At 36.0% G+C, this 13,395-nt stretch overlaps 1 protein-coding gene across 4 annotated transcripts in view; it reads left to right on the forward strand.

The window, feature by feature from the left end:
* LOC126974698 (lysosomal alpha-mannosidase-like) overlaps positions 1-13,395 on the forward strand; it is a 41,497-nt gene that overhangs the window by 19,002 nt on the left and 9,100 nt on the right. For all 4 annotated transcript variants that reach the window (XM_050822274.1, XM_050822271.1, XM_050822272.1 and 1 more), the window contains 7 exons: positions 512-602; positions 2,561-2,651; positions 4,829-4,946; positions 6,960-7,117; positions 8,209-8,286; positions 9,488-9,655; positions 12,185-12,336. In XM_050822274.1, the coding sequence (XP_050678231.1) occupies positions 512-602; positions 2,561-2,651; positions 4,829-4,946; positions 6,960-7,117; positions 8,209-8,286; positions 9,488-9,655; positions 12,185-12,336 (856 nt within the window). The remainder of the gene's footprint in view (positions 1-511; positions 603-2,560; positions 2,652-4,828; positions 4,947-6,959; positions 7,118-8,208; positions 8,287-9,487; positions 9,656-12,184; positions 12,337-13,395) is intronic.

A 13,395-nucleotide genomic window follows, 5' to 3' on the forward strand; every position in this document is an offset into this window, starting at 1 on the left:
AAAACGGAACGCAACCCGTATACTGTCAGCCGCACTTTTTGACGCAGCATTCAAATGAGTGTATTGAAGTTTTCTAGTTCACTAAAAAAAACTGTTGTTGGAGTACTGTCAAATTAAAAATATGTTAATTAATACTTTAGGCACTCGAGTGGTGTTGACTGATCACGTGACCAAAGTACTGCGAGTATCTTACCTCGAAAACGCCAGTGCTCACAGTAGAATATGGCGGCGATTTATGACGTCATATATTTCCCTAGGGTACTGCGGCAGTATACTGGCAGTCCATAACGGAACGATTTTTTCTATAGCGATAGCACTGTGCAGTGCTCGCAGTACATATCGGAACATACCCGTAGTAGTATATTATTAGTTTGCCCACAAACAATGTGCACAAAATTACGTTTCGCAGACAACAGATTGGTAGTTCCTGTTATTATTCCAGAATTGGCGAACAAAATACTTTAGGTTAAACTGCTAAGCTACAGTCATATATATAGGAATTAATTTTCAGGCACGAGTCAACAACATGTGGTGAATGACTTTATAAGCATATTGTCAGACGCTGTTGAAGTTTGCACCAAGAAAATTTCCCAATATTTGAGGTAATTTTATCAGTGTTATACTTTCCTACAAAAGTTATACATTTGTTATAAAAGTTGTTTAGATATACTCGTGAATACTTGGAGCGGATATGGAGCGGTAAGACATTTATGGCCATTATTTTAAACCAATGGAAAATAATAAGGAAATCAAGAATGTCAGGAAACCTTAAAAATCAAAAAGTTCTCTAAATTCTAAATTTCGTGCACACATTAGAGACGTGTCCGAGATACATATTTGAAATAAATTTATTTACATTGTACTTAAATGTAATATACAAGCATATTATTATTATTATTTGAAGAGGGTGGCTATTTCCTGGTCCTAAAAGGTTCCTAGTAACACCGCGTCCAGAATTGGACTATTGTGTTCGCCACTCATACTAAAGCTCATCGTCAAGCCATGCCGCCTTTACGAACCGCAGTAGTTCCTTGACGCGAGTGTTGCAAACACTATCTGGTGGTACGAAGTAGTTACCAAAGATTGTGTTACGCTTATGCATTAGTGGGCCGCAGTCGCAGAGTAGATGAATAGGTGTTTCATCATCCTCAAGGCAGAACCTGCAAGCTTTGTCGCTTCTGATGCCGACCACACTGAGGTGCTTGTTTAGGCGACAGTGCCCGGTTAGCATCCTAGTGAGTATGCATAGATTTTTCCTGTTCAATGATAGGGCGTCATTCGCATAGCTACTGTTGAATGCCCTTATCAGTGCTTTAGAGTGGTTTAAACCTGAAGAGTTGTTCCAGCGTTTAAGTGCTTCTTGTTTACATTGGTTACTCAGGGTGTGTCGGATGGCGCTCTTGGGCAGTCCACAAATGGGTTCCGGACCATATCGGACTGCTTTAGCCCCAGCTCTTGCGAGCTCATCGGCCATTTCATTGCCTATGATTCCGGCATGCCCTGGAACCCATCTGAGAATCACTCTGTTTTTCATGCCTAATGAATTCAGGCATTCAACGCAATTATTGACTAACTTAGACGACGTCAAGTCAGCGTCTAAAGCCAACAATGCTGCCTGACTATCAGAGTGAATGTATATGTTATGATTGAAGTAGCCTTTTTGGATATTGGTTTCCGCGCATTCCAGGATGGCGTATACCTCTGCTTGAAATATGGAGGTAAAGCTTCCCAGGTTTGTGCTGGATTTAAACCTGGGGCGTTCTCCATAGACCCCACAGCCGACTTCATTTTCCATTTTGGACCCATCGGTGAACCACATGAGGCTCCCGTCCTTCCACGTGACTTTGTTGTTCATCCAGTCGTCCCTGGAAGGTAGTTCCACGATATAGTGTTTAACAGAGATTAATTGTGGAATCATCTGATCAGGTAACATGCCTAATATGTGGTCTCGCAGAACTGAGTCCTCTAAGGTCCTAAGCGTTTGCGACATCCAGTTACATGAACCCCCCTGGGCGATTGCCCTCAGCATGCTTGCCTATACAAGCATAAATCAAATCAAAATCAAATACACTTTATTCATGTTGGTCAAGAAAATGACACTTTTGAATGTCTAAAGTTTGCTTTTTTAATTTACCACCACTTAGGAAAAGGTTGTGCTTTTATGAGAAGAAGTGGTAAGAAACTAGAAACTCATTGTCTGAAGTAAACATTTACAGTTTCATAGTTTTACAAATCATTTCAATTGTATACTTACGCTTATTTGTACACAATACAGTGATGCTACAAACATACTCAAACCTTAAATACTCAATTCTTTACACGAGTAAGTCAAGAGAAAGTAAATTAAAATTAACAAATAAAAACACAAGAGATATTGAGTACAGTAGATTCATCAATCCACACACACCGTAAATAAATAAAGATGTTTTGTGAGTATTTATAGCAATTGATGTTCTGAAGACGTCATAGAAAGGGTCGAATTAGACTACCAGGTTTAGATTAGAATTACCTGGGTGACCGTATGCTTTTGTCAATTATCAATAAAATCATTATTTCTTAGCATTTTAACACCATCGTGGGGCGGCAGTCGAAGACCGAAAGGCAGCCAACAGTTTCTTGTATGCCACATGTTAAATATCAGTCAATGCAGGGTAAGTTGTTTTATTTAATTCAGAGACATCAATCGAGAATAGATGAACAATGACTCCGCTGCTAAGTTTTCCCCAAAGTCAAAGTTCTTTATTTGCAAGAACATTTACGGCTAAAGTTGTTATAAATTTAAGACTAAACACATGTTTCGTCTTGACAGACATGCAAATATTCCAGTGGTTACATTTTATTAACTTATGCCGCCTGAACCACGCAGCGGTTAAGTGACCTCCACTAACAAGATTACGTTAATGCTTGTGTGTGAATAGCGACGTCTTACCCTCCCGATTTGTATTCATTATTGTATTTTATGGAGGGAGCCGTAGCTGCTGTAGTTACTGCAGGAGGCAGACGTCAGATGAACGTCTGCCTCGCCTCTTCACTTTTTCTTATAAAAAAATTATAATTACATTTTAAACATGTACCTATGTATAAACATCTATTCACATATTATACCTATAACAGGTTCAATTGACAAAGCTATCTAAAAAAAGAAACGAGCAAAGTCTTCATTTGAATGAGACGTATTATTTATAATAGCCTAAACACATGATCGGATTAGGTACGGCCGAATCATCGGACGTGGTCTGGTAGCGGACCATATTCGGAGGCATGTCGCATTGTCCATCGTATAAAATTATTACTATTATCATCCAGAGCATACTGAGTACGACCCCGGGCCAATTGGTGCCGTCTGATGGCCGGCCGGATGTGTTTAGACTACAACACGTCTCATTAAAATGAAGACTTGGCTTAAAATAGGTATTCAAAATTATAAAACTTTATATAAGTATTATAATTTATTCAAGAAGTTTTGTAACACTTACCCTCAAAGAAACTACAGGGTTCCAAATTGATTAATACTCGACGAAACCCCATAATACGTACCTATCCATCCCTACTCCGTGCTTATACCATTCATTGTATTTAATTAATTTGCATGCCTAGATTCATGTGAAACTGTAATATTGTACCATTGTAACATACTATGTATATACGCAAATAAGTAATTTAATGAATTGATTGATTTATATAAAAAAGAATGTATTCGACAATTGAAATGAAACTTTGCAGTTTGCACACATATAAAGGGTGACAGGGTGACATGACCACTCACGAGTCGCGACGCACGAGGTTACATTAGTGCCCGATAGGTGGCGTTGTTTACAGTGTTTTAAATATTTTGAACCAGAGGTCTATTTTTTTAAAAATGGTTCCTACTAACCGACAATACGAAACTAGAAGTTTGAGTTTATTAGTATATAAACGTGCCTGCAGTCATAAGGAAGAATACATATAATTTTGATATAATCAAAATCACTTTACTCACGTAGGTCAAGAAAATGACACTTATGAATGTCTTAACTTTACTTTTACATTTACCACCACTTTGGAAAAGGATGAGCGTTAATGAGGAAAAGTGGCAAGAAACTGTTCGCCCCTCGTTTGAATCAGCATTTACAGCTTCATCGTTTTACAAATCATTTCAATTACAATATTTTTAAAGTGATGTAACAAAAATATTCAAATGTCAAACACTAAATGCCTTTCACGAGTAAGTCAATATAAATTATCAAGTAAAAGCAAGAGATATTGTGTGCACAGCAGATGCATCAATCCACAGAGACCATAAAAAAATAAAGGCATCATACGAGAATTTTAGCGTAATTGAGAGTAATTAATATTAATTGGTATTAAGAGTTTTTTTTTTTCAATTTAATACTTTGTAATAATAATGTCAGTATTTTTGATAATTTTATTTGAAATAGGTTTTTTTTCTTTTGTAAATTTGGCATATTTTGAATGAAAACAACAAATGTCAATTTACAACCAAACCACTCCGCTTGTTTGTTTGTTATTATGTACTATGACGTCATTATTTGCCTTCACCAAGCGCGCCAAAATGGATCTTAAAGTGTCTGCGTCGGATGGCTATTTTTTTTCTACTTTGAGTAACTTTTTAGCGATGTAAGTTATCGAATAAAAATATAAAAAAATATCGACACGTATATTTGTGGCCATATGTTTCTTTTTTTCTTTATCTTTAAACTGGTACATATTTCATCGAAGGCTAAAAGTGACAAGATAGCACCGTCAAAGAACTGCGGCTTGAAAAAAAGCATTCCCTTTTATTTATTATACTTACATCATTTACGATACGTTAATCCATTTTATCTAGTTTTCAGAAACTCAGGATTCAATCTTACTGCTGGTGTACAATCCTCTCAGTATAAAGACGTACCACCACGTTCGGTTACCGGCAATAGCACTGCAGTATACCATTCGCGATTATAATGGTAAGTCTTGAAACTTACAACAATTACTAAAAATTTAATTTGTAACCAAAATGTATGAATGATGCGGAACTCAAACCCGCGACCTCTTGGGTTCTGTCCTATGTTTAGGCTATTAGAATGATCCTATACATTACTAAGCCTCGATTTCACCCTTTAGAAGAACGCGATTAGAACTGTTTGAACTTAGCTTTTACGCATGTAATCGAGCTTACAGATTGAATTCTGATTTCATCAACACAAACTAAACGCAACTATAAATAAGCGGAATTTCTTCCAACCAGACGGTCTGAGTGGGTCTGAACAAAACAAACATTATCGCGCCGTGTGCCCTCCTACACTGGAGCCAGTGCTCTCTCCGGGGAGAGGGAACAAGTCTGAACTGGTCTGACAACAACCAAACAGGTTTGTTTTTCGTCTAGTCCAGACTCACGGCATGTCGCATATTGAACTCGGAACAGTACTGACTCAGGATTCTGACTGGTTCGTCCGCTCCTGTCTAGCTGCAGTGTAGGAGCGCCGAGTCTGGTCTGGCCGGGTCGGGCCTGCTGGCCAGACCGGCTCCGCTTCCAATGTAGGACCGGCCTAACGTGTGTAAATACTGACCGCGGAATTTCGGACGTTCAACATATTTGATCGTGTTCAAGAGCTGTCACTGTCGTGATAACAAAATTATCTCTGATAATTTTTCTCTACTCTCTAATACAATTAGTATAACTTTAAAAGTTGCGCGTGTCCTTATATACATTTACTGACGAAAGCGATTGACGAAGAGTCGCGACCGCGAGGGAAGCATGCGAACACAACCACCTTCGTCTGTACTTTGAAGTCAGCAAAATGCTGAACAGCCGCGGTCAACGTACCTACCAATAAAAGGTTATCGCCGATTGATTCGGCAGTCGACACTCATGTTATTATTGGCATATTGCCTGTTGTATCAGCCGACTAACTAACATATTGTGATATATTTAAAATTCATTTAAGTTTACATTGTCAGTCCTAAGTCTGTTGAAGTATAAGGGACAGTTCACTGTGTATTTAGGTTCATTCATAGCACCATGTACGTACGCAACTACGACAGATCCTCTATCTATATCTTTTCCATTTGATATCAGTACGCCATTGCTAACATATTGTAAAACTGACTTCGAAACCGTCAGTGTAATCATGTAATGCTTACGATATAATACATGAGAAGACTATATATATCCTATTCAGTTTTGAAAAGAATATCAGCCTTATTTCTTGTCTAAAATTGTAATACCTTCATTTGTAATTTGTTGTATTATAAATCAATCATGAATTTAGATACTTATTTATGTTCAAGATCTTATAGTTTTGTAAATATAAACGTTATTTGTCTTTATATTAGAATGCTGTGCATACCTACTAATTGTATTAGGCAGGCATATTTAAAATGGCTCAGTTAAAATATTGTTTTGTCAATGTTCTGGTATGTATTGCTGTAAGTGTACCCAAATAAATACACAAATATACATGAACATATTACGTTTTCTACAGTAATTATCATATTCAGAAATACACACATAGACACAATTCATAAGATATTATTTTAGAGATCTAATACAACAGTATCTAGTTGTAAAAAAATGTATGTGTACATACTTATGTATGTGTACTTACTTATGTATGCACGCAAGAAGCTTTACTCCTTTGACCCAGCAAAGCAAAAATCCTTATAATTATTTATTCCTCGTGCTATTCTACGTTTGTAGGAAGAACAATATTGTATAAAATCTTGCAAAGATGGCTTTGACAACTAATTAATAAATAATGAATACGGCTGTACGGGCTTGAACCCTTTGACTATCCTAATAATGGACGAAGAAACCAAAAAAAAAGAATGTCGCAAACGTCAGAAAATTTTAGGAACCAACTACACCCTGTTACTTTTGTGTTACAGTGATGTGCGCTCATCTTAAAATTTCACTCTCATAATTTTTTCATAACACGCCTAAAGATGTATAAATTCAAAAATTAAAACAATATTCACAGACGACGAAGTAGAACACCAGCTTATTCCATTACCAGCAGCAGTGATTAACCTGCCGGGCAGAAAATCCACAGCCATTCAGGAGCTATGCTTCGAGGCAGAAAATATCCCACCATTGGGATTTACCTCGTATTACATCACACCAATCAGGGATCCGTTGGTAAGAATATGTTTGTCTAATGAAATAATAATAATTGAAGTAGGAAAAGATTGTAAGAACAACTTGACTTTGTACTAAAATCCATTACCATATAATACCCGTTTATATTATCTCTGGAACTGACGTAGATTCGTCACATCTTAATTTATCGGTATTATAGATTTTTTATAGTTTCTCACGGAAAATATGTCAATACAAAACAAATATTGCAAATAAAAATAATTATGGGTTTGGGACACAAAAACTATCCTATCTCTCAAGTTGGACTAAACTGCACTCCATGAAGTAATCCCCATTTAAATCCATTCATTAGTTTAGGAGTCCGTCGCGGACAAACAACGGGACATGTAATTTATATATATTAAGATTCTAATTATATTGTAAACATTGAGGGTATTCGTAAATTCTTTACTTTGTAATGTTGTTCCTAAATCCGTATGCTTTTGTTGTGTTTTTTTACAGAATTAATATTTGTATGTAGTTTTAAGTAGTTTTCTTCTCCTTTGATATTATAATTTAAAATTAAAAAATATTGTATATTTTGACGACCCTTGTACACGGTATAACTAGAATGAGTTTGTGGTTTGTACAAGAATTATGAAATTGTCAATATTACTGGTTTATAATGAAAAAGATTTTTTTTTTATTTACGTAAACTTACAAAAAGCATCTGTAAATAGTCATAAAATGTTCACAAGTACGTAAAAGCGTCAAAAAGTAAATTACGTAAGTAATTAAAAATACGTCAGATGCTACAGGGTCGCAAAGACTCGCAATATGCATGGTACCGTACTCTAAACTTCTTTATCCTCAATATATATTATAGTAACCTTATTTATGTCTTGAATGTTTTGTCAGGCAATTCTGTTATGGTCGTGGGGAGCTTATTATAGAATCTAACAGAAATTCCCAAAAGTGAAAAAATAAATAAATAAATTAGTGATTGTAAGATTCTAATAAGAACTAACTGGATTTTGCAAGCAAAGTGGTACAAAGTCGTCTGAGAACCCCATCGAAACAACACATTAGGTAGGTACAATGTATAGTTAGAGAATAAAGTTATAAATCAACATAAAAGTTTTTTGTTACAGGCAGATGGAGCTTATATTAAAAAAGTCAAAGCAAATCCTGAGGGTCAACAAGAAATGGTTTCAACAATATCAAATGAGGTAATGCAGTTTATTACTGTAAGAAAGAATACCTTTATTTGGAACAAACACTACAAATACTTGCAAACATTTACAAATATAATATATAAATATAAAATAGTAACAAATACTTAATATGAACAAAATTTTAAAAACTTATCTAAATAATTACGAATATAATATACATGCCTAATCTTATTAAAACTAATATACATGAAGAACCAAAGAAAAAACTAAAGTAAGTCTTATTCTAAATCAACATATTAAGGTGTTTTCAGTGTTTTGTCCCAAAAAGGTTTGCTACTCAGCGTATTATTTGGGTATAACCTAACACTGATTGTTAGGAGCTACCTTGAAGGCGGCCGTCGCGAATATAGCCACAAGTGCTACGACTATTAAATATAATAATTATGTAGGTAATAATAAATGATAAAACTCATAACAAAATAAGGTAATAAATAATATTGTTGTAGACGGCGTGGTCGTAACAATCATTACAGAGATATATATTGATTATATACACAAAATAAATAAATAAATAAATAACAGTACATTAAAAAAATATATATATATATAGACCAGTAACAAGACTAGTCGGATTACCTTCGCACGACACACCACAATACAGTCCTCCACAGTGCGGTTTTGAAGGAACTTCCTTCCACGTACAGCCGAGCTGTGGAATGAGCTTCCGTGTGCGGTGTTCTTTCTTGCCTTCCTTAAAGGCCACCATCGCTCCTTTGGTGTTGGACCAATCAACATTTATGTATATATACAGACAGGTACGTGTCAATGATACACGACGGTCGGATTGAAAATGTTTTATGGATACGGCTAACAAAGATGCAACACTTATCCCCCTTTCCCGTGGCAGTAATGTACAAAGTCTATTGTATACGCTCATTAGAAGGAGTAACACTACTCACGTCTCGCGTGAGACAGACGCGAACACGAGGCAAGAACATTTTGTTTTAGTAATTCATACAATTATTTACCAAAATGATTAAAAACGTCAAATTAGGACACTCCATTCTTTTTAAGTTTGTTGGCAACGTTGGCATTGCGTGGCGTTGTATTCAAAACGCGGTCGAAACTCAACTAAACGAAAACTCTGCCTAGACGTATAGCCAGAGATTTGCTTCAGACAATTTTTGAGCGTGATTGAGTCTAGTTGTTCATTGTACGTCAATGGTTGTTAATAATATAATTTTTCTATTTTCAGTTTATAAAACTGTCTATTGACAAAACGACGGGCCTTTTAGAATCCCTTCAACACGAGGACGGTACTAAGATAATGGTTTCGCAAAACTTCTACGTGTACACTCAACTTCAACAGCCGCTGCAGTCTGGGGCTTACAGCTTTAGGCCCAATAAAGAGAGGCCTGTTCCGGTATGTTACTATTATGGCCATCAACGGCATTTGGCAATCCAAATTCAAAGTCAAATAAACTTTATTTAATTAGGCTTAAACGTGCGCTTTGGCATCGTCACGTCATAAGATACATAATAGCTTTAAGGGTAAATATATACACTTCTATAATTAAGTCCCAGCCACTGTTCAGGCATTATCTATAAATAAATTTAAATGTTTTATAAAAAATGGCTCTGTCGTAAATCCTATTACTCGACTGCTGAATATCTAAATGATCGGACAGCCTGGGACTAGATTGTGATTATTTTATAGCTATAGAAATGACTGTACAATATTGTATACTTTTATTGAAAAGAGCGCAAAAAAAGAATGCTGGGAGAGTTTCTTGCGCCGCTTCTTCTCTCTCAGAGCGCCATTTGTTTCCGAAGCGGAAGTAGTATCCAGTAGTTATTAGAAATGACATCAAAAAGAATCAATTTTGAGAAAATAAATGCCTTTTATGCCTCTTAAATATTTCTTTTAAATTGCAAAATCTACCATATATATGGAAAAAGTAGAGTTCGTGAGAAGGACATACGGACACTCTTACCAATCAAATAGAGTATTTTATGGCTGTAATATACATAACAAATTAGTTTGTAAGATGCTGCATCCAATAAATGAGTCGTGTTTAAATAGTATAAAATATTTCATAACAAGTAATAAAAAATAAATTGTATAAATTGATGTCATTACAATGATATATTTATGACGTCTATTTTTAGAAGTCGTAAGAATATTGTTATAATAAGGGTCCTGCACAATAGTAGATTATGTAACAAGGGTATAAAACACTATCTTATGTCACGGATGCAGCGTGAATCGTTAGTGTAACGAACGACCTAATAGAGTCCTTGTGTCCCAGTGCAGAGAGGGAGTCAAGTTTACCTAAGACTAAGACTGCTTTTCCTACGACTAACATACTCTACATCTTGTACCTAGTGCGAGATAATAAGAACACAGTTTTGTTATTTTAGTGTTCCAAATACAAATTAATTCAGTTGCCAGAGCCTGAATGAAATTCTTCACAATATTGTGTCACTGTTTTAAGAGACTTTGAAAGACCAATATAATCTCGATATTATTAGTCACATAATAAATATATCTCTATTGAATAGCTGGTACGAAAAATATGTTTAATTATTTATTAAAAGAGCAACAAACACATTACATTCTTTACATGCACAGTAAATGTAATAAAATATTTTAAGTTAATTCATGTGGTATAAATAGTATAAACTTTAGAACAGCCAATGTAAGGTTGATAGTCTTTAAAAGTTTTTTCGTCTCTGTATACCGTGCGGAACGATCAGATACGTTTATACTGACTATTCTAGAGATTTTTCAATACAAGTACAATACTAGCTAAATCTTAACAAAATGAATTAATCAAGTAATGTTGAAATTCCAGTCCTTCCAGTAATTGAATGTCCAGTCTTAAACATGTTAAATTTACTGTAATTTATAAGTTTCGCAATATACCTTGAAAATAACCAACAGTGTCCAGTCTTAAACATGTTAAATTTACTGTAATTTATAAGTTTCGCAATATACCTTGAAAATAACCAACAGTATCATCTAATAATGTATCTTGTTATAACTGGGGTAGCTTGGATGAATTTAAATGGACCTTTTTTGTGTGTTGATGTAAATTTGCGATTTCTGGATTGCATCATGATATTATGATTATACTATGTATAACGTATTGAATAATGTGTATCTAAATAGTATATTTGAATCAAATACAGCAATGTTCATTTGGGAATAACTCCCTGGCCCGTACGGCAAAAGAGAAAGCTGAACTCCTGTACACTCTTTTTGGCTCCAACTCGATCTTTTACGACGACGGAAAAACAACGCTGACCATTCCGCGGTGCCAGAGTTCTATGCCTGAAGTACAGTTTAGACAGAAGACTGTTCGGCGAGCTCTGTTTTAGTTGGACGTCAGGAAGTCGAGCGGGCCGGATGGCATTTCTCCAATCGTGCTCAAAACGTGTACCCCTGAATTGACGCAGGTGCTAATGCGTTTAATCTAGCACTCCTATACCCTTGCTTTTACCCGTTTTCACTTTCCCACGCTTAGCCACAATCCCACCATCTGGATGTGTGACGTTCCTCCACAGTGCGGTTTTTAAGGAACTTTCTTCCACGTGCAACCAAGCTGTGGAATGATCTTCCTTGTGTGGTGTTTCCGGTACGATACGACATGGGTACCCTTAAAAAAACCTTTCTTAAGGCCGGCAATGCTCCTTTGATTTCTCTGGTGTTACAGGAGAGCGTGGGAGCTGGTGATTACTTAATATCAGGTGACCCGTTCGCTTGTTTGTAGTACTTTTCCATTAAAAAAGTTTCATTATCCCAGTAATTTGACCACGGCTACGGCGCCTTTCAACCAGAAAAGCAACAATGCTTGTATATTTCTGCTCCTCGGCAGAAAAGAATCGTATGCAAAGAATCCTCACAGAACAAAAAACCCGTTATAAAGCTTTTAGTAAACTCTTTTTTCAGATAACAGACAAGGTAACTTACCATACAATAAAAGGTACTATCGTGAAGGAGATAAGACAAAAATTTAGCGACTGGATTTCACAGACAATACGCCTGTATCGAGGTGAGGAGTTCGTGGAATTGGAGTGGGTTGTTGGACCAGTGCCTATTGGGTATGTATTGTTCTTTATTGTTAACGGACTGGGGGACAAAATAAAAAAACACTTAGGAGAAGATGTACACACTAAGATTCAGAATACGACGGGCGACCCGAGAGAGAATGCTTGGGGAGTGATTCTCCGACTCTGGTAGAGCCGGAGGAGGGTACTCCTGGGGTAAAATCTCTTTAAGTACCGCTGAGATATTCTGGTTGAGGGGGGAGCTCCGAAAAAGTGATGTAGCGGTACAAGGCCGTTACTTGACGCCGGTAATCGGTGCGAGTGTGATAATTAACCCGGACGAGTCTGGCCCGTTTGTGCTGACGCCATAAGACTGCAGCGTGACTCTCCCACTGGTAATTCAATAATGGTAAATTCCATTAGTCGCCTCTTACGACATCCTTGAGTCTGGGACTATCCTCTATTCTTTTTATATAAGGTTCAATTGTAATTTAGAACCAAATGGCAAATAAAAGAATTAACTAATCCATTTCAGGCCAATATTGACGAGTCTTGCACTATATTCCGATACAGATTTACATCATTGGATTGCACATACTCTTAGATATCATCATCAATAATTTACATGCATGTCATGTATAGAGTTAACCATAGTACTGTTTCAATATACACTTATAATCATAATATTATAATCATACTTACCATGTCGCTATGCAAACATTGCAGAGATATTTACTATTCAGTTCAATTACAGAAACGTATTTCTGACATAGTTTGCTGGCTTCAACCCTTTTATGCTAGCTCTCATATTCTTTGTACTATTGTCATTGCAACTAAGTCTCAATGTAAATTGTTGTATGTTTGCCTAAATTGGCCATTTTCTGCTTTCATCACTTTATAAATTTATGCAGTCAATCTACTTTCAGATATGCTGTACATGAACATCTTTTATTATTGCTTATTATTTTAATTTTGTACACAGCAGTACAGTACAGAGATGTAGGTAAACTTCAAATGAAAACATTCTCTCAGGGTTTTCAGCCATGACATCCACATTCTACCTGGTACCTTTTAATGTATTTTTCTCTGCATGTTAAGTTGCAGCACTTGGTA

This window comes from Leptidea sinapis, chromosome 33, assembly GCF_905404315.1.
Source record: "Leptidea sinapis chromosome 33, ilLepSina1.1, whole genome shotgun sequence".
Lineage (NCBI taxonomy): Eukaryota > Metazoa > Arthropoda > Insecta > Lepidoptera > Pieridae > Leptidea > Leptidea sinapis.